General features: G+C 53.9%; 8 protein-coding genes across 8 annotated transcripts; 4 read left to right on the top strand and 4 right to left on the bottom strand.

Moving 5' to 3' along the window:
- Positions 1–416: 416 nt before the first annotated feature.
- J4E84_001508 (uncharacterized protein) lies at positions 417–1,137 on the bottom strand (the record flags this gene model as incomplete). The annotated part of the gene is made up of 3 exons (XM_049384140.1): positions 417–735; positions 790–959; positions 1,117–1,137. The coding sequence occupies 3 exons, from the start codon at positions 1,135–1,137 to the stop codon at positions 417–419; spliced, it is 510 nt and encodes a 169-aa protein (XP_049247496.1).
- A 2,169-nt stretch (positions 1,138–3,306) lies between these two features.
- GOT2 (Aspartate aminotransferase, mitochondrial) lies at positions 3,307–4,811 on the bottom strand (the record flags this gene model as incomplete). Its single annotated transcript, XM_049384141.1, has 4 exons — positions 3,307–3,408; positions 3,464–4,467; positions 4,523–4,601; positions 4,701–4,811. The coding sequence occupies 4 exons, from the start codon at positions 4,809–4,811 to the stop codon at positions 3,307–3,309; spliced, it is 1,296 nt and encodes a 431-aa protein (XP_049247497.1).
- Positions 4,812–5,119: 308 nt separating this feature from the next.
- On the top strand, positions 5,120–7,378 carry J4E84_001510 (uncharacterized protein; the record flags this gene model as incomplete). The annotated part of the gene is made up of 1 exon (XM_049384142.1): positions 5,120–7,378. One exon carries the CDS (start codon positions 5,120–5,122, stop codon positions 7,376–7,378), a length of 2,259 nt encoding a protein of 752 aa, XP_049247498.1.
- A 290-nt stretch (positions 7,379–7,668) lies between these two features.
- On the bottom strand, positions 7,669–8,827 carry J4E84_001511 (uncharacterized protein; the record flags this gene model as incomplete). The annotated part of the gene is made up of 3 exons (XM_049384143.1): positions 7,669–7,873; positions 7,968–8,409; positions 8,482–8,827. The coding sequence occupies 3 exons, from the start codon at positions 8,825–8,827 to the stop codon at positions 7,669–7,671; spliced, it is 993 nt and encodes a 330-aa protein (XP_049247499.1).
- Positions 8,828–9,992: 1,165 nt separating this feature from the next.
- J4E84_001512 (uncharacterized protein) lies at positions 9,993–11,309 on the top strand (the record flags this gene model as incomplete). The annotated part of the gene is made up of 3 exons (XM_049384144.1): positions 9,993–10,138; positions 10,184–10,373; positions 10,422–11,309. 3 exons carry the CDS (start codon positions 9,993–9,995, stop codon positions 11,307–11,309), a joined length of 1,224 nt encoding a protein of 407 aa, XP_049247500.1.
- Positions 11,310–11,876: 567 nt separating this feature from the next.
- On the top strand, positions 11,877–13,379 carry J4E84_001513 (uncharacterized protein; the record flags this gene model as incomplete). The annotated part of the gene is made up of 1 exon (XM_049384145.1): positions 11,877–13,379. One exon carries the CDS (start codon positions 11,877–11,879, stop codon positions 13,377–13,379), a length of 1,503 nt encoding a protein of 500 aa, XP_049247501.1.
- Positions 13,380–14,974: 1,595 nt separating this feature from the next.
- J4E84_001514 (uncharacterized protein) lies at positions 14,975–17,080 on the top strand (the record flags this gene model as incomplete). The annotated part of the gene is made up of 4 exons (XM_049384146.1): positions 14,975–15,473; positions 15,530–15,694; positions 15,752–15,852; positions 15,905–17,080. The coding sequence occupies 4 exons, from the start codon at positions 14,975–14,977 to the stop codon at positions 17,078–17,080; spliced, it is 1,941 nt and encodes a 646-aa protein (XP_049247502.1).
- A 1,105-nt stretch (positions 17,081–18,185) lies between these two features.
- On the bottom strand, positions 18,186–19,954 carry J4E84_001515 (uncharacterized protein; the record flags this gene model as incomplete). The annotated part of the gene is made up of 4 exons (XM_049384147.1): positions 18,186–18,876; positions 18,937–19,517; positions 19,577–19,708; positions 19,775–19,954. The coding sequence occupies 4 exons, from the start codon at positions 19,952–19,954 to the stop codon at positions 18,186–18,188; spliced, it is 1,584 nt and encodes a 527-aa protein (XP_049247503.1).
- Positions 19,955–20,892: the final 938 nt, after the last annotated feature.

The raw sequence follows: 20,892 nt of genomic DNA on the forward strand, positions 1-20,892 counted from the left end.
AAGTATTTACAGCTGCAATGCGATCATGTGAAGTGTTACTCTGCGCTGGCGCAACAACACATTCATCATGACGATAGGGAGAGTTAACATTCATTCGTAATCTATGCAAGTGCGATGGAACCAAATAGACAAATTGAGGGCAAGCTATGTAGAGTACTGGAATTTCCTCGCTGACCCGATGACGGCATGTACACAAAAAGCGCTCCTAGGAACGTGAGATGGTGGAATGTCGCGCAGGAGAAAGTTCGTCAAGGATGAGGACGTGTCGCGGTAGAGCGGAGAGCCCGGAGTCGCAATAGTCGCTCCGTGAAGCGTACGGTCCTAGACTTGGCTGCTACCGATACCGACTCCTCCCAGCTGAGCGTGGCGAGTGCGAGACTGGTGTGCTCGCGCCGTAGCTCTGGCTGACGCGGTCTCTATTTCTTTGCCGCAGTAGGAGAGGGCGCGGCTTCCTCTTCCGCCTCCTCCTCGTCGCCCTCGTCCTGGTAGAACTTCTTCAGGATTTCCTTGACGTCGGTGAACTCCGTCTTTGCCTGCTTGATGATCTTGGCCAGGTTCTCCTGCGCCTTCTCCTCTGTTATGTCCTTGGTGCCCGCGTCGTCCTTGAGCTGGCCGTAGTGTTGGATCTTCTCGCACGAGTCTTTGACTTTGGTGAGGCCGAGCGTGGCGGACGAGCCCTTGAGGAAGTGGCCTAGCTCACTAAGCTCCTTGAGGTACTTGCCCTCCTTCTTCTCGCTGGGTGGCGTTAGTCGTCGCGCGCATATCGCAGGGCGCGCATGGGGCACTCACAGCTCCTTGTCCATCTTCTTGAAGGTCTGGTCGGCCTGGCCAAAGAAGTCGTAGACGATGCTTTTGCTGAACTCGCGCTCGACCTCGTCCTCGTCCATCTCGAGAATCTGCTCAAAGGTGGCTGGGTCGATCTGGTCCTCGGCGCCAGGGATCGACATGATGTCGCCGTTCTGCGGGGGGAGTTTTAGGTTAGGAGGTTGAGCTATAGATAGGCGCGTGTTGCGATGGTGTAGCTGAGACAGCAGGCGGATGACACGTGCGGAGAATTGCAGACATGGAGGGGCCAGGCAGGAGCAGGCAGGCAGGACATGGAGGGGCAGCACGAACCTTGTCGTCGGTAACCGACATGCTGAACAGGACGCAACAGCAAATCCGATTTACGGGAAGCGCTCTTCAACCTCGCGGGATGCTGTCGACACCTTCGTGTACTGGCGTCGCAGCGCTTCAATGCTCGTGGCGCGACGGTGACGGATATTTTTTCGCGCCTCAGTAGTGGGCCGTGCGGCTGTCCGATTCACTGGCTGCGGCTCGATGGGGCTTAGTGGATGACGAAAGGGTCGGCCCGTTGTTGCTGTGAGCGCCGTTGTTAGAGCTGCTGTCTTCTGCAGAGGGCAATGTCTCGGGACGCAGGGTAGAGTGGGAGATGTGAGTGTGACTGCTACGCTGCCCACCGAACTACTACGTACAGAAGCCCTCTTAGTCTAGTCAACCCCTCTGCTCGTTTAGTCGCTATAGTCTCGACGGAAGCGGCTGCCGAGGGAAGCGACAAAGCTATCCTGTTCGCGGTAGATTGGGACGACACGTCGAGTCGGTGAGATAAGAAGAAAGCAATTTGTGGCACTGGTGGTCACGGGCACGCTGCTCATATACAGCCGCGAGGGTTCTAGAAGTGAGATTGGCGATGTTTGCATCACCACAAAAGAGGGGGGCCACGGAATCATAGGCACAGAAATAAGGCCTCGCTATATGTGGGTGGATACCTCGACGTCAATCGGCAGCCTTCACTCGCCGTGGATCGCCTGTCACAGAGCCAACTCTGCCCTCTTCCAGCGGCTGACTGGCGACCATGCCCCCCATCGCCCTCATCGGCTGCCCGGCCAAAAGTAAGGTAACGCGCCCGGGTCGTGTGTGGAGTCTGCCCTCTGACCTGGCAGCTTGCCCGCACCGTGGTATCTTCTGCGGCTGATGGGGCTAGTTGCGACCCTCGCTCGCACCGCTTTGTCCCGTCGGCAGAGCAGACCATGGAGTGCGCAAAGACTGGAAAATGAGTGCGGTTGACAGGGCGCCAAGAAGGCCTGGAAGCGTTCGAAAAACTGCCATTTCCCGCTGTTGGAAGGGGGCAGGGCGGGGTGCCAGCGTACGAATATAAAGAAAGACGAGGGTTGGTTTTCGTCGTGAGAACAACGACGTCACTCCGCCAGCCATCGTCATCGTGCATGCTCACCCGGACCCTGAAAACTCATTTGCTGGGTTGGGCTAGCAGCATGTACCGCGCACAAATACCTCGACAGGTCGCCGTTGGATTCCATGCGTTGCGCGCTCTCAACGGCCGTGTAGAGGTCCTATTAAGATAATTCCAACCTTTGCCAGCACATGCGTCTTGGAAACGAGTAAACGCCATAGGCCCGGGCACTCACTCCACAGACAGGCATGCACCTTGGACCCTGACCTCTTTTCTCGCAGAAACCTGCAATGCACCTGAATCATGCTCGTTCGTCCGGCCTCCTCCGAGCTGCAAAGCTTCGATACTTTCCTGTTGCTGGAGCAGGGGCTACGGATGACGGAAGCAATAGTGCGTAGAGGCGTCTGGGATCAGCGTTCGTGATGCAGGCGTGCAGGACAAGGAACCTGCGGATCGCAGCTGCAGGGTCACTGAGTGGAGTAGTTAGCGTGACGGTTTCATCGGTACGGTCACTTGCTGAACGATGCGGTGTGCGGTACCGGCGCAACTTGTCGAACCGTGAAGCACACAAAACTTGGCTTCGTTGTTTTCGGGGACCTTGGCACGACACAAACCGAAGCAGCTCCGCCTGTAGGCCTTGAACACCCTTTTGGTATCCCGCATATGCAAGTGAGTGAAACCGGACAGGTAGGCGTGCGTTTGTCATTCGCGATCACGATGTCCCAGCGCACGGGAACTAGCGTCATTGCACAGTGCTGTGCGAGTTTCCAGCGATACTATGCTAGGTAATGATCTGTATATTACCGATGAACTCGCAAACGACAGGACCAACCACTCGTGGGGTGTGGGGATAAAGTGGGTGAAGTCTGAGTGGGAACAAGACTTCGGTGAAGGATTGGAGGATCGACCAAATTGAACGAATCAGGTACTTCGATCCGAGAACACAAAAGACGGCATGAAGGAGGTTGTAAGATCGTGAGCCGTTTCATTTCTCGTATGCTTTTTCATTGTATAATCTAGCCGCCGATGCTGTCTGCACGGTACAATGCTGGCGCCATGTTATGTCACAAGGTTCGCTGAATCACGGAAGGAAGTAGAACACTGTCATGACGATCCTAACCCTTGACCTTGTAGATGGCCTCGGCCAGGCGGCCGACGTTCTCGCTGGTGATACCCGCGACCGAGATACGGCCGTCCTTGGTAGCATAGACTGAGTGCTGTCATGGCGGTTAGCGCTGCTGATGTCAAGATGGTTGCAAAACATAGACTTACCTCCTTCGCTAGCTTGTCCATCTGCTCGGCTGTCAGACCAGTGTAAGCGAACATGCCAATCTGGGAGGTGATATGGCTCCAGTCGTGCTTGCTGCCGAGCTTCTCGAGGTTCTCCTTGAGGAGGGCACGCATGGTGATGATGCGGTCAGCCATGCCCTTGACCTCACCAAGCCATTGCTTGTTCAGCGAAGCGTCGTTCAGAATCTCAGAGGCAATGCGGGCACCGTGAACTGGGGGGTTAGAGTACAGTGGGCGGACGAGGATCTTGATCTGAGAGTCAACGCGCTTCTTCTCGTCGGCAGACTCGCAGACGATGGAGAAAGCACCAACACGCTCGCCGTAGAGACCCATGTTCTTGGCGAAAGACTGAGCCAGGCAGGGGCGGAGACCCTCCTTGATGAAGTGACGGAGAGCGAAGGCGTCCTTGGTGGTGTCACCACTGGCAAAGCCCTGGTAGGCCATGTCGAAGAAGGGGTAGTGGTCGCCAGCCTTGACAGCCTCAGCGATCTGAATCCACTGCTCCTCGGTAGGGTCTACACCAGTAGGGTTGTGGGCACAGGCGTGGAGCAGGACAATGCTGTTCTTGGGCATGGCCTTGATGTCGGCCACCATGCCGTCAAAGTCGAGGCCAATGGTGTCCTTGTTGTAGTAGCGGTACTTCTCGACCTTGAGGCCGGAGTCCTTGAAGACAGCGTTGTGGTTGGCCCATGACGGCGTGGGAATGTAGATGGCCTTCGCGCCGGGGTAGTGGCGCTCGAGGAAGGCACCACCAATGCGGAGGGCACCGGTACCGGAGATGGTCTGGGTGACGGCGATGCAGTCGTCGTTGAGGGGCGTAGAGTCGGCGCCGTATGCGAGCCTGAGGGCAGCCTTGGTGAAGTTGGGGACACCGGTGATGCCGGCGTATTCCTTGTCGAGCGATGACTTGACAATCTTCTCCTCTGCTTCCCTTACGGATGGCAGGACGTAGGGCTTGCCCTTGTCGTCACGGTAGGCACCAACACCTGTCGATAGATGTCAGTCGCGCCTTCCATGTCGGATTGAAGAGCTTATACTAACCCAAGTTGATCTTCTTGGGGTTGCTGTCGGCCTTGAAGGCTTCGGTGATACCTAGAATGGCCTTGGGCGGGGCGGTGAGCTACGGTATGGCCTATCTTATCAGGAGCTGTACTTACATCCTGGGAGTCAGTTAGCTCTAGTGAAACACGACTGGGGCCCAATTGCTTTTGCCACTTACTGGAGGACCCTGCGGTACCTGCGACCAAGCGGAGACAGCTCGGACGCTGGTTCTGAGGGACAGCTGCTTAGTCGCCGCCTGGCGCAGCGCCGTTCTTGATGACGCGAGCATGGTTGAGTTGTGTGCGGGGTGGAAGGGGAGTTGAGGGGCAGCGTAGAGGGAGAGAAGAGGGTGATAGAGCTTCCCGTCGACTATTGTAGTGGGTGGTCTGAGCAAAATACCCCAGAAAAGCAATAAACTCCCCGTCGCCCGTTTCGCGGGAGAGCTTCGATGACTCGGGGCAGCCACGATCGCCTCCGATTCGCTTAGCCGAGGCACCCCTGCTAACTCCGGCGCCCTTCACTAATTTTCATGGCAAACGGGCGCGTCGCGTGGGTGAATTGACCTGGGTTGACATTCAGTAAGACTTCCCGTACACTATGCGACCAGCTCTAAGGCAAGCCAGGACGCTGCTGAACCATGAGGCCTCGGTACCTCTCTTCCTCTGTCCCGCACTGGTCAGAGCGCCCATAGCCTCTCATCACCGCCGAACGCCGCAGAAAGAGCCTCTGAAGAAGTATTCGACTTTAGTAGCACCTCAGGATCAAATCAACGCCACTTCTGCTCCTACCGATACCAGCGACGCCCCTCCTAGCAATCCCTCACCAGACACATCCTCAACCCAGAGGTCACTGCCGCGGGCATGTCCAGGATGCGGTGCGCCATCCCAGATATACAACAAGAGAGAGGCCGGGTACTACGGCGTAGACCGCAACTCGATACGGGAGTACCTTGACGGTGTCCAAAAGGCAAAAGAGGCTACTGTCGAGGACGACGTATATACCAAGGCGCTCAAGAATGTGAATCCTGAGCTGCTCGGAGAATTGGGGCTTCAAGACGAAAGCATCGAAACACAGCCAGACCACGAGACGCCGTCCACACCCGTCTGCGACCGATGCCACAACCTTCTGCACCACCGCAAAGGATCGCCTATACATCATCCGACCGTCGAATCCATACAGCAGACCATCGCAGAGTCGCCCCACCGCCGCAACCACATCTACCATGTCGTCGATGCCGCCGACTTCCCGCTCTCCATAGTCCCAAACCTCCAATCGTCTCTACGGATACCCAAACTTCGGACCCAGAACCGACGCGCAAAACACAAGGGATGGGTCGCCAATGATCGCATTGCAGAGGTCAGCTTCATCATCACGAGGGCTGACCTGCTTGCGCCAAAGAAAGAGCAGGTGGATGTTCTGATGCCATACGTCCGAGATGTGCTTCGAGATGCGCTCGGGAGACAGAACGCGAACGCGCGACTGGGCAACGTGCGGCTTGTGAGCGCAAAGCGGGGATGGTGGACTAAACAAGTTAAGGAAGACATCTGGGAGCGCGGAGGTGCAGGCTGGATGGTTGGCAAGGTCAACGTAGGGAAGTCGAACCTCTTTGAGGCTGTCTTCCCGAAAGGGCGAGGGGCCGACTACCAAGATGTGCGCAAGATACGGAGCGCTGCCGAGCGTGAGGCAATGCTCAGCAGCGCAAAATCGCTAGAAGAGCTTACCCGGGTACAAGCACTGCTCGCCGAAGAGGACGCCGAAACGGAACGACTGAAGATTAAACCCAAACAACATCTCCATAAGCCTCCCGCAGAACTCGAGGAAGAAGCTGAAGAGGAGGATTTCGACGATCCTGATGCACTCCTTCCACCACCTCAGCCATACACACCATACCCCGTCCTCCCAATCGCCTCCTCACTCCCCGGAACAACCGCCTCTCCAATCCGCATCCCCTTTGGCAACAACAGAGGCGAACTCATCGACCTCCCCGGCCTCGCCCGCACAACCCCCGGCCTGGAAACCTTTGTCCAACCCGCCGCCCACGACGACCTCGTAATGAAGAACCGCATAAACTCCGAACGCTACACCCTCAAGCCCGGGCAATCCCTCATCCTCGGCGGCGGACTAATCCGCATCACACCCGCAACCCCCGACCTAGTCTTCCTCGTCCACCCCTTCGTCCCCATCCACCCGCACGTAACGCGGACCGAAAAAGCTATAGACTACCAAGCGCAAACCTCAGACCGCCAACTCCAAGTCGCCCCTATCCTCGCTCCCCACGTTGGGCCTAAGATGGACTCAGCCGGTAAATTCCAACTCAAATGGGATGCGACTAAGAAACTCGCCGGCCCCGTCACCTCCCCCGTGGCAGGCAAGATGAAGCCTGAAAACTTGCCTTTCCGCGTCTGGAGCACGGATATCCTCATTGAGGGCGTAGGCTGGGTAGAAGTCAGTGCGCAGACCCGGCGACCTCAAGGCTGGAAGCCATCTGGCCGAGAGAAGAAAGACCCCAATCAAGCGAAGTTCGACCGCATTACGCGCCTCAAGGAGGAGGAAGAGCGTAAGAGCAGAAAGTTCGCTGCACTTGCCCGCGCGGAAGAGGAAGGGCGGGATGCAGAGGAAGTTCTAGAAGAAGAGTTCTACGAAGATGATATGAGGGATAAGATGGCAGAGTGGGAGGAGGATTATCCGGAGGTGGAAGTGTTTAGCCCGCTGGGCAAGTTTGTCGGACAGAGACGACCGATGTGTGCGAGTACGGTTAGTGGGCCGAAGTATGTGGCGAGTAGGGATAGGAAGGTTAGGCCGAGGAGGAGTATGGTTAGTGTTAAGAAACAGCGGAAGCCGAAGGGTGGAGAGTAGGTTGTTGGAAGGAGGGCATGTGTAGATTAGTTGTGTATATTATGAATAGGAGGCTTGATCACGAAGCTAAACGTTTATGTTAATAGTATTCGTCTACACCGTACATGAACTCCGTAATGCGTCGATTCAGCCACGTTAACTTTCTCGTTTCCAGGACAATTGCGTCTTCCATACGCCTATTACGCCGATATCTTTCTTTCACACATATCCAATACACATACTCTAACGCTCTACTCAAAAGCTTCCTACGTTGCGCAACTGCCCTCAAGGTGACACCGGCGATTGCTTTCCTAGTTCTTGCCCTGCTCGAGTATAGCCCAGAACTGTTCTTGTTCCTTCGCGCAATCCCGCCCGTCTTTATCGCAGCCGGGGAAGTTGGCGACTAGATCGCCTTCTGTAAACTGTCCGTCTTTGGGGCTTGCTGGTCCGGTCGCGTAGGCGTTGAGGAGGTTCTGCGGGACCATGGCTAGTTTGGCGAGGATAGTGCCGTGCCATCTGAAGATTCAAAAATTAGCAAGCCGTACCTCGTGTCAGGAGCCCTTCCAGACTTTGCAAGATGCTCAGGAGAAGGGAGAAAGGGCAAACTCACTGAACAATATGCTCCAAGGCATGACTCTCCGCCTTCTGGAAGTTATAACTCCTGTATATCGGATCAAACCAAGCATCCAGGAAGAACTTGGCCCACTGCCCGTTCCTCACCACAAAACTGCTCGGCGCCAATCCGTCCTTGTCCTGTGTGACGACGAAATCTATTCTGTCGCCCTTGAGGTTGCTAAAGGTTTTGATGACGCTGTCGGGCGGTACGACGGGCGCGTTGGTGATCATGTGGGTTTCGAGCTTGGCGGGTGTGAGCAGGTGGGTGTGGATGGGGAGTGCGGTGTTCATGATGAGCGCCGTGGCGTCGAGGTACCAGAAGAAAGTTGAGGTAGGGTAGAGCGTCATGGCGTGGCGGGTGCCGGGGACGCGCGACCAGGTCGCGGGGGAGTTGCCGATGGGGTATTGGTCTGCGGTGGGGAAGAAGGTGAGGTAGCCTGGGAAGGGAGGGTTAGTATGGCTCTTTACTCTGGTATTGCAACGAGCGGGAGGAGAGAGTTGATACGTACCATGTTTCTTGGCGTATTCTTCCCTGTTGCTCTTGATCTTTTGTATCCAGACCGGATCGGCCTTGGGATCTATTGTTGTAATCACCACCACGGGCGGTCCGCTCCCTATCGCCGGCTTGGGTATGTTCGCGGCTGTCCAACCCCCAACTTTAGAGGCTGTCCTCCTGCTAGTTCCTCCACTACCACTCAGCATCCATATCAGGACAAAGAAGCCCAGTACACCGCCGACTATCAACCGTCCTGCCCTGCTGCGGAGGAGGTTCTTAAGCGCAGGTGGAATCGCAATGCCTCCACTCTGGTTGCGGGCGGCATAGGGCGGTGGTCGCGACGTTTTCCTCGGGGGCATGGCGAAATGCATGATGTGTCGTAAGCGTCCGTGGTCTCGGGATGATCACTCGCAATTGCGGTTTGGTTCGGGATTGGTGAAAGCGGAGCGAGCGATGGGCCACTTGGAGATCGTGAAGTCGGGAATTGGGCGTGGAAATTCGTTACGAGAACATTGCGGGTTATGCGAAAGAGATGGACGGCCGCTATGCACAAGACGGGCACGGCTGGGGCTGGGGCTGGGGGATGCTGTGCGGTCGCGGAAAGGGTCGAATTAATCTAGACACGCGACGACATGGGATGCGATGCGATGGGCCTTGGCAGGAGGGACCTTGCCTTAGCGGCCGCAGGGCAGGGGCAGCGGGCTGAGGAGAGGGGCGTCACGTTTCCTGAGTACCGGCGTGTCTTTTGGCATTAGACATGGATTTGCATATAAGTTGTTGGTGCTTCTCGTCTCCAGTGGTTTACTGCTCGACGCCGCGCTTGCACGTGGTGCAACTCTTCCACGTTGCGTTATCTCCTTTTCGAGCAGGCCATCGTCAACTTCATTGATAGCACACGATGGGCTTCGCCAAGCCCGCAATCGCCCCAGAATAGAGGCGATACGGACTTAGCACATGCCTTTGCTGGGCCCAATCAGTCAGATACGGGATCCAAACGCTGCCGATATTTGGCCTTTCCGCGAAGACGTTCGTATTCGCCGACTTTCACCTTCAAGGAGCGCATAGTGTATGCGCTACGCGTAGGAAACACTGCATGAGTTTTACAGTATTGATTTACGGTTGTTCGGGTTCCAGATGGTGAGATGCAAGATAACGCGAGGAATACAACGTCTTCGAGGACAGCTCGCCAAGACTCGCGAGGTTCTACGTCAAGATCTTCAACATGGGGAACTCCAGCGAAAAGACAGATTCACAGCTAAAGCGGAAGCTCGGTACAATCGCCAAGCGCTTTCCTTATCCACATGCGATGTGACGACTGCTTGCTAATACAACACGCTCATAGCTTTGCAGCTACTTCTGCGTTACCCGCTATGACGTCGCCTGTCTGTCACAGTAAAGGGACGAATCCCTTAAGAAAACTGCGATGGACCGGCATCTTACCGGCATCAATTCACTTCCAACTCACGAGGAATTTCTCGAATCACACTTCATCCTAACGCGTCCGATAAATCGCAACCCGCAATCATGGTCGAAAAGGTTATGCAACTGAGATGCGAGTGCAACCAGTACCCATGGGGAAAGCAGGGCTCAAAGTCGCTGGCGGCGACTTTGTGCGAGAAGACTCCAGGCACACAATTCAAGATTGACGAGAACACAAGTTACGCTGAGATGTAAGTTTACAAACTACATCGTTGATTGCAGTCTGACATGTTCAGGTGGATGGGCACATATCCCGAATTGCCTTCATATGTCTTAGAGACTGGCGAGGACCTTCAGAAAGTGCTCGACAGACACCCTGATGAGCTTGTGGGAAAGACCACTGCTGAGAAGTTCAACCACACCAAGCTGCCATATCTGCCCAAGGTCCTGTCGATAGCGAAGGCCCTACCTCTGCAATTGCACCCAGTATGTTCGTCTCTACATCGATCTGTTCCACAACTAACACAGTGTCAGAACAAAGACTTGGCTTCCAAGCTACACGCAAAGAACCCGGATCAGTTCACCGACCCCAACCACAAGCCAGAGATCGCGTTGGCTCTTGGCGACTTCGAGGCCTTCTGTGGTTTCAAGCAGCTGAAAGACATCGAGCGCTTGATGCAGCTACCACCACTCCAGGCCTTCCTTCCAGAAGTCAAGAAGCCCGAGTTCGACGACCAGACTCTGAAGCACGTCGTCAAGGAAATGCTGCTGGCCTCCGAGGACGCTGTACGCAAGACCAACGACGCACTCATGAAGATTCCAAAGGAGCAATTCGGCGAACACAGCTACATCCCAGACATGATTCCTCGTTTGGCTGAGCAGTACGACAAGGCCGATAATGGAACTCTTGTTGCTCTCATCACCATGAACTACCTCAAGCTCAAGGCTGGCGACAGCATCTACATCCCCGCTGACGGCATCCATGCGTATCTCTCCGGTGATATCATCGAGTGCATGGCCCGATCAAACAACGTCTTGAACACTGGTTTCTGCCCACGCGCCGACCGCGACAACATCGACATGTTCTGCTCAAGTTTGACTTTCACACCACACGACGCCAAGGAGGCGATCCTACCAGCAAAGCCTTTCGACGGAAGCAAGAACGGCAAGACGCAGTTGTACGCGCCACCTCTGAGCGAATTCAGCATGCTAGCAACAACCATGGGCGATGGCGATTCCGAGACGATCCGGTCGCTCGGTGGACCAAGTGTCATGATCGTGACCGAAGGCGAGGGAACCATGAAGGGCAACGGCAAGGAATACAAGCTAAGCGCCGGCTACATCTTCTTTGTTGCTCCAGGTGTAGAGCTAGAGTTCAAGGCCACCAAGCAACTCAAGGCGTTTACCGCTTTCGTAGAGTAGATCGACACATGTACGTACCTGACAATGAGGCTCAACCCCGCGGAGATGGCTAGCGGCCGATTGGGCGGACCAGAGCTTCCCCGCACCTTTCACGTGCGCGTGCCATCAGCACTACGCGTGTACTTTGGCTGTGTAGTTGTATAGCCAGAAAGCTTATAAGTTGAAAGCGGAACATACTCGGATCCGCACGCGCGTGTACTGGTGATCTCCACATGTATCCTTGTTTCCCCGCACTTGATGGCAGGTACCCCTCTGTAGCTGGGGATAGCTATAAAACCCCGCAATGGAGCTCATGCTTGCTCGTAGGATCATATTCGTTCCTCTTTGGTTGCTTCTTGATTAATTGAGTTGACATTTGACGTTGTTGAGCTTGCGAATCGCGTTCAGCGGCCTGAAGTTTGCCAACATCATCACCAGATTGAATCACAACACTTCTTCAGCTATTGTTACCAGGTAAGCGGCAAAAGCAAAAGCAATGCTATTTGGAGATATCACAACTTGATATCGCGAAGTCCGTTCAACCCAACTAACATCAAACCAAGCCCTCCCAACCCCCCAAATCCAACCATGGCGACCACCGCCCCAATCCCAGCCGAAAAGCGCGACTCAATGGAAGCCACCGCCAACACGCTCGCCACCAAAATGAAAGCAGCTTCCCTCGCCGAGACACCCCGAAAGCGGCCTCTCGGTCTAACCGACCTCCCCCCATCCGTCCGCAACAACATCTACAAGCACTGCCTCGACACCGAACTCGTAAACCACGGCGCACCCAACGTGTCCTACACGCACACCATCTCCAAAGACGAAGGCATCTTGACCTTCTCTGCGTCACGCAACCCTTTCCCCGTAAACACATCGCTGTTCCTTGTGAACAAGGAGATAAGCAAAGATGCGTTGTCGTACTTCTACGAGAAGAATCTGTGGGTCAGATTCGATGTTTACACAAGTGACGCCCGGCACGCGAAAACGTTGCTCGAGGACTCTGGGCTGCTTTTCTCGACTGCGAAGAGCGAGGTTGTGGAGAGGAGTACGCGCCACGCCCTCGAAATCGTTCTTGTGGAGAAGAACAGCGCGCAGAAACGCGCTTCCGTCATGTTCCCGGCCCAGTACCTTCCTCGGCTTATCAACTTCCTTGACCAAGCAAGCCACGCCACGAAGACATGGGCTCAAGGACGTAGTCTCTTTCTTAACGTAGTAAACACGTACGGTTTCCCTGTTTCCAAACTACAGGGTGATCTGCTCGAGCTATTCCGTCTGATGAGCGGTTTTGGCAAGGTGGAAGTTGATGGCCAGAATCTGCTTCCGCGGTATGCGGAAGGTCTGCAGAACAATATGATGGGTGAGAAGTTTACTGCAGAAAGTTATATGGCCAGTGTACAGGAACTGGCTGATCTAGCGGACGAAGCAAGGGAGAAGGAGGAGTACGCGCTTGCGAATGAGTATGCTCAAGCTACTATCATCGCGCTGACGTACGGCTACCTGACGCATGCCGAAACGCTTCATTCGCAAGAGGAGGCCTTCAACAAGTCCATGCAACGACTACGCTGGAAGACGGAACTAGGACTCGGTATCAGTCTATCCATTCCGCTTCGAGGCCTCACATCAACAAAGCACTGGTTGCGAACTTCGAACCCCACAGACGAGATCAGGAAAGCAGCGAAAGACTTACTCCAAGCCGAGAAATCAGTTTCTCAAGCCCTCAGTCTGGCATGCGACGCCCCTTCCCCCACCTCAAACCCTTGGTTCCATTCCATCCCCGTGGAGCTGATTCCACCAAATAAACCCTCTTTCTTCACCGACCGCGAGAGGGCGCAGACGTGGTATGTGCTGGGTACTGTGCATATGGCTTTGGGCGAGTATATCTTTGCTTGTGGTGATATGGAGAGGGCGTTGGAGTTGTGGGGTAAGGACAGTGGGGTTGATGAGGAAGGTGGGTTGAGGTCGAAGATGGAGGAGACGTTTGAGAAGGCGAGGAAGGGGATTGATGGGGATGCGGAGAGTATGTGGGTTGGGGATGTGAGACCGGGGACTGGGTTGAAGACGGCGGCGAAGTTGGCTAGAGGGTTGTGAGGTGGCGGGTTTTTGGTGTTGAGGTCTTTGTGTCAGTGGATAGCGTGTTTCGTGGTATAATCTCCAGGAGTTTGCACTACGAGACACGCTATCCACTGATACAGAGACCTCAGGCACTCATGTGTATGTTTTGAAGTCGTTGTATGCATTTAGTGATTGAACGCCATGAAGAGCAACAGATACACGACAATGAATGCTAGTGTTGTCGTTCGGATCCATAGCCATCCCCAGACACAAATTTGCATCAAGCTCGTGCTGACCTTCTCCCAGCTAGCACGCCGGTGGCGTTAGATCCTTGTCGTGCTCATCACGAGTAAGGGGATAGACTGAGATACTCAGGTAGCCACAGCCCTCGCTTGTATGCGGAGTTCCCGCTTGTTCTGCGCTGGCGCCATTGGTGTGTGAAGGCCTTTGTTAAGCCTTGTGTGCACACGACTTGGTGGAAATTCCAACGCATTTATGCAGCTATTGTATAGCTCGTTACCTTTTGGCATTGACGGGTAAAAGAAGGCATGTCACGCGATCCATTCGAACAGACCTCGGAAGCATGAGGTTGCGAGGATGCGATGTTTATATGAGTTCTGTTTGGCATCTATGTGAGCCTTGCAGCCCGTCTCCAGAACTCACCAGCCTTGCGTCTATCGTCGTCTTGTGGCTTGCTACTGCCGTCCCAAGGTCATGGTACCGAGTGCTTTTCCCGTGAACGTCCGTGGGCGCATGCGGCGGTGACCGGCGCGAGACGAGGCCACCATGGCAAACAGCAGTTAGACTTAACAACGCACACTCTTTTCCCGTGTTTCCATCGATGGCCTAGATGTCGCTTTGCCAGTTAGTGTGCATTTGTCGTGGGGAAGCCTGGGCCCAGCAAGAGGCTGCTGGCTCGGACCTTTTCTTTTAGTTCAGGCACGAGCCGCTCTGAGGCGCCAGCAAGCCACCAATAAAGGTAGCGATCCTCGCTTACCTCGATGTGTACACTTTCACCAGGGGAAAGAACTTAGTTTCACCTCCCTTGTGCTGCATCGGGTTGAACAACGAAGAGGTAGTGCCCAAGTGAGGAAGGCTTCGGCAAGACTCTCGCAGCGCACGTGGTGAAATGCCGCCGCTAACATCGCTCACGCCCGAGTCCCCAGACAATCCTCCCGAGATCTCGGATTCATCGAGCGACATCTCGTCTCCCACGAGACTGCTGGACTCCGCATTCACTCTAGTAATCGCAAATCCAAGTACTCGTCTTACCAGATTGGGGACATCTTCTCAGCCCTGCACTTCGAGGCCATGCCCATCTATCGTTGGTCTGCGCTTGGCATCCTCGCCTATGTACATACTCTTACCATCACGCGAGTTTAGTCCCTTGTCCAATCTGCACATTCGAACGGGCTGAAAGAATCTGGGGACGAGGCTCGTCGAACTCAGCTCACCATGATACTTCGAGACCAACGCCACAGATCTATCGCATCGGCAGCTCCGCTGGAGTGTCTTGTGAACCTCCAACATGAATAGCTATAAGTATTGTTTGTGCCCAGGTACAGAGGTACGCATCAGCAGCAATCGCCGACATCCTCTCCTCAGCCTTCTACTTCTCCCCTTCGTTCAACATGCGCTCGGTTCACGCTTTCGCGGCTTTGGCCATGACAGGCTGCGCAGCAGCTCTGCCTCAATCCATCCCTCTCGGTGAGGTCGCTGAGATACCCGCCGCGCCCATCACAGAGACTCCTCTTGGTGAGGGTGCCGGTACCAAGGTCGTTCCCTACTCTCCAGATGCTGTGGTTGCCGACACCTTCGCTTCCGTCCTTGCGGATCCTGCATCTGCCGACAAGTCACTGAAGCGGAGAGGTTGGGACTGCTCAGAACAGCCTCTTGGAAAAGGACCAGTCCCAAGCCCCGACTCTCCGGAAGCTTTCCTTGCTATGGAGGAGATCTCGAAGGCTGCTACTGATGCCTCTACACCGGCTGGCTATGTCAGCAAGTTCAAGAACCTGAAGGGCAGCAACAACGCCGTAGCATATCTTGGTTACAAGACCTTGGATACCTACGACACCCAAGCCTGTGCCGACTCTTGCACTGAGAAGGAAGGATGCTCAGCGTTCAACATCTGTAAGTGTTACTACTCGAAGCATTACCTGACTCCCTCTTACTAAAATTGTCTACAGTCTACGAGAGGGACCCTTCTGTTGTTCCTGCTGATTCCTGCGCCAACCCTGCTAGTACTACAGTCATCAAGTGTGTACTGTGGGGCAGCCCAGTGACTGCCGAAACAGCCGTCAACAGCGGACAGTGGCGCGCTGATTTCCACGTAGTCATTGCTGGATCAAACGGTATGCTCATGGACGTTTAGCATGGTTGATGTTCAAAGTTCCTAACAAAACTTTCAGGCTATGACAGCGAGCGTGTGGTCTCTGTAGACGGCTACAGCGGCGAGTCTCTTGGAAACGTTGCCATCAACGCTCCCAACGACTGCAACGGTGACGATACTGTAAGCACTTCACAACCACCTCGCTCACATACAGCCGCTGACTCTTATCCAGTACATGGGCTACAAGCTCTTCAACGATGGCCAGCCATTCGAACCCGCCCGTTGCGCCGCCGCATGCGAAGCCGAGACGAAATGGAACGTCGAGCACCTCAACAGCCGCATGCTGTGCAAGTTCTTCAACACCTACGTCCTGATGAAGAACGGCGAGCCCCAAGGCCAATACTGCTCGATGTACACCCAGAAATGGGCGAAGAGCGTGGCTGTCAACGATGGCCAGTACCGTGGAGACGACCACTACACAATTGCTTCCAGCTACTCCTACTCCAACACCGCCGACCCTGGAAAGCCTAAGCTTCCTTGCGATGTCGCTGCCGCCAAGTCCGCCATCATTGCTTCGTCGCTACAGCCGTTTTGCTCTACGCTTCTTGGATACACGACTCAAGTTTCGACTGTGATCGCTACTGTCACTGCTACTGTTCCCGCTACGACTGTTGTCATCACCGATGCGCCCGTGACCACGACCACCACAACGGTCACACAAGCTCCCCAAAAGCGCGAGGTCGCCGTTCAGGATACCCCTGCCGCTCTTGCCGACTTTGCTCCCAGTGCTGTCTCTGCAGCCTGCAGCCTTCAAGCTACCCCAGTCACTGAAGCTACTACGATGTCTACTACGACCACCGCAACTGTTAGTGTCGGAACCGTTGAAACCACTACCACTCTACCTGTCCGCACTACCATCGTTACCTCGGTAGTTGCTGCAGTGCCCACTTGCACTGCTCGTGGCGTCAACCTCATCAATAACCCTGGCTTCGAAAGTTCTGGGGAGTACTATTGGTCATCGAACAGATGGAGCAACAGCGTAGCAGATTCTTATGGACTGACTACTGGTGGCTTCAGCGGCCGCGTATCGTATCTAGTCGTCTTTAAAAACCAAGGCGGCATCTATCTGGACCAACAAATCAACGGTCTGACCAAAGGCGTTACGTACACCTTCTCGTACAAATACATCGTCAAGGGATCTTCAGCTAGTTCTATCAATTGCGCTATGCCCGTAGGACTCGATTCTAAGAGTGTCACGAGTGACGGTCGTGTCAACGCCTGGATTTCGGGACCCAGCAGATTCGGAAATACTTTTGTGGCTACGGGAACCACCGGGCGATTACGATGCTTCTTCACTACAGACGGTGCTCAGGATTTCCGCGTCGATGACTTTTATCTGGGGTGTTAAAGAAGTAACAGTGCGTTGTTGTAGAGCTTAGAAAGGTCGCAAAGCCTTGGTACAATTCTCAATTAATTTTTCAATATTTATTCAAACGATTACTATTTCAATTGTCTCCTCTGGTGTGACTTCTGTGATGACCGCGGTAACACAAGAGTGAAATAGTTCTAATCCCATGTTCTCAACACAAATTCGTGTATACAAGGCACACTACGCGCGCTGATCTACAGATCATACAAAGGTTTCACAAGCCCTATGCCTTTCCACCTCGTGAAGATGGTATAACTACAGATCTTTCTGCCAATGTCGTCATGTATACGTTTCGCAAAATCCCCGATCCACGCCTCGTCGTTCTAAACGACACTCTGGTACATGTGAGAAGACGTGAAGCATCGATCAGAGTCTGGCAGGGGAACAGGAAAGTTTCGGCCACGATCACCACGCGCACTTTCGCGGCGGGGAAGGTGTATTGAGAAAGGCTCTTATGTTTTGAGAGCTAGGCAGCTAGTTTCGGGCATGTTGCCTTTCAAGATGGGCGCTTGAATAAGTGTGATCGTGGGTTGGCGGTGGACATGCGTTGAACGAGTTCTACAAGCAGACTATTTGGCGAAGCGTGCAGTAAGACGCGATTAACCAGCTGCGACAACGAGGTCTTCTCTTTGGTTATGACATCGGATGATGGTGCTGAGGGCACATGGAAGCATATGTTGCCCATCCATGGCGCTGACGAAGATGAAGCATGGATAATCGGTCGCATGAGAAACAAACGGTGTGGTTCAATATAGATCTATCTATGTAGATGTAAGATGTTGATCGGTCAAACTTTTGCGCAGTATCTGCAGTATCATTCTTGATACAAAGAACGGAAGGTAAAGAACATGTAATATGATAACGGATACAAAGAAGTGAGCGAATATTATAAGGTGGTATGAAACGTTGGGCCAAATTCTTATCCTGTTTGAACCAGAAGAGGATCAAGGGTAGCGGCCGTGATGGTATGTGGCCGTTTCATCGTCAATGTATGTCTATGTTCGAATGCCGCGCCTCTGACGTTGAGAAAGTGTGTGTCGTACAAGACGCTGTTGCTAGCGAGCGCGTAACGCGCATCACGTGATTACGCATATGCCGATTCAGTCCCCGCTTGTTCATGTGTCCATGGCTGAGGTCGCTCTACCATCATACCTGGATATGGTCGGGGAGATTGTTCCGGCGTAGGCAGCATCGGCCCGGTGGGAATCGGTAGGCGAGGAGGTGATTTGGCAAAGAACTGCTCGAGCGTCTCGCCTCTCTCCAGAGCCTGGACCTGGCCTTGTCGAAACTCTTCCAATACGGCTGACTCAACAGGTTTCGGATCGAAGTACGTGTATGTTCTTGTGCCTTTGAGACCCGGAAGACCAGGCGCCTTGTACTCCGCAACGCCGTCCTCATATGTCTCATATGTAGAGACAAGACGCTTGCCACCACCTCCAGGAAGGTCGATGACGAAGGACGGCATCATGAAGCCGGATAGAGTTCCTCGGAGTTCCTTGTCGAGGTCGATGATTTTGCTGAGAGGTGTTCGGAGATCTTCAATGCCCTGCACCATATCACACTGGTAGACGTAGTACGGCTGTATGTTGATGTTTGAGAGCTTCTTGATGAGGTCTGACAGCGGCGCGAAGTCGTCGTTGACGCCTTTCAAGAGAACAGACTGGTTGCGCACGATAACACCATGCTTGAAAAGCTTGTTCGCAGCAAGCTCAGTTATCCACGTGATCTCGTTGGCGTGGTTGATGTGGGTATGGAGGCAGACTTGCTTGCCCATGCTGAAAGTTGCGCAGTTATATTAGCCTCATTACACATAGATGGGTAGACGAATGACTTACTCTCGACCTTTGTTAGACACTTCAATCAAGCTGTCGACCCATGGATCACTATCATCAAGTATGCGACCAGGAGCCACGGCCAGGCCTTTCGAAGCGAACCGGACGCGTTTGATGTGCGGGATGTTGAGTAATCTTTCGCCAATTTCTTTGATGTGATCGGGCTGCAAAAAGTAGGCGTCACCACCGGAAACAACAATGTCTTCGAGCGACTCATCGTTGGCGATATGATCGAAAATGACTTCCCATCGCTTGCGGCTGGGCTTTTGTGGTTTCTTGGATACGGTATCTGTATTTCCTCCGACTGCGTAGGAGCGCGTACAGAAGCGACAGTAGACAGGGCAGATTGATGTGGCTAGGAACAAAGCCCTTCCAGGATATCGGTGGACTAACCCAGGGACGGGACTGTCTGCTTCTTCGTGCAAGGAGTCCAGCTCCATGTTCTTGTGATCAGGGATGATGCCGCTTCTAAGTGGGAGAAATTGTCGCCGGATAGGATCATCTACGGCGTTTTGCCAATCAACAAGCGAGAGTACGTGTGGTGTTAGGCGAATAGCCATGGGTGCCAGCTTGATAGCAGCGATCTGTATCCGTGTCAGCATCAACATGTGTACAGGGTGGTGCGAGTTGATGAGTTACGCACAGCATCCTCGATGAAGTCGCTCTTCGTACGAATCTTCCGGAGTTGATCATGCTGCGAGCGCAGTAGTTTGTCGGGCAAAGCTATATTGAGAAACTGATAGAGCTTGTGCTTATCGGAGACGGTATTGCGAAGCTAAGAAAGTCAGTCCTGTATCGAAACATATATCACGGGGATCCAAAGAGATTGGTATTGACGTACCTGCCATCTATAAGAGATGAATTCCTCTGCGGAGACGTCCTTCCATGGTTGGATGTGATCCCAGTAGGGCTTCTGAGCGGCCAAGGTCGATTGAGTTCTGTGATGCGATAGTAGACGTGCTGCGTGAGCGAAACCCGACCGGAAAGGTTGTCTCCCAGCCATGGTGCTTGGAACAAACATTCTTGGATACATGTCGGTAGGTGAATGTCACAAGAAGGAGGGACGTGGGAAGAAGGGCTGGGACGAAACCAAAGCTAGAAATAAATTTTCAAGAGTAGGGAACGTGTTTATCGAGCGCGTCACACCCGTTGCACAACCCGGTGGAAGGAGCTGTCGCTCGCCTCGTCGTCTAGGTAGGAGCGATATAGATGCTGTGCTACGACAGCAGCAAGAGCAACCGCTAAAGTGGGTCTTTTGCAATCTCAAAGAATTGGGCAGGCACGCTCGACTACCGCCAAGTTCGATTCGTTATCGAATGCAGGAGATCTCTAGGATGTGTTTGGGCATCGAGTTTGCTGAAGGCCATCCTTCATGACCTATTCGGGTGCAGCGCTACAGCGATTTAACGAATTCGGTGACATGTGGGTGAGGAGCAGTAACTGGCCATGGTCCGCATGGTGTGTATAGGGGTTATAGTGACGGAAACGCCCAGTGGAGAAAACATAGCACGGCGCCAGCACCAGAAGAATGGTGAATGACACTGGCAGGGCATTCGTATCACAATATCGCTTGATACAGATTTCCCATGCGGCGGCCATCATGGGTCCCAGGATCAATCTGATAACTTTGAGTAATAGCTGGCAGGAGGCGAGGATGCGTATCGAAAAGGGGCTTACGAAGCACAGTAGTCCATCCTGTACTGGCTGGAACTGGGGACCGACATGCAAGAAAACCGCAGGTCTACAAGGATCGCTTCCATATCTCCTCCCATGGGCCCGATCCTCGGGTCAAGCCAGAGGCCCGGAAGCTGCAAGCGGCATGCATGTTAGTGGTACAGCAGGCGAATACTGCATTAGCTTTCCTCGTATGTTGAGTGGACATAGAACATGCATCCGCGGAATCCTTTGGGCTGCAATGTTCGTAAGAGAGTCGTCAGCTAAAGCGACTCCACCAGAAGC

This window comes from Alternaria hordeiaustralica (assembly GCF_023758085.1).
Source record: "Alternaria hordeiaustralica strain BMP 2776 chromosome Unknown scaffold_2, whole genome shotgun sequence".
Classification (NCBI taxonomy): domain Eukaryota; kingdom Fungi; phylum Ascomycota; class Dothideomycetes; order Pleosporales; family Pleosporaceae; genus Alternaria; species Alternaria hordeiaustralica.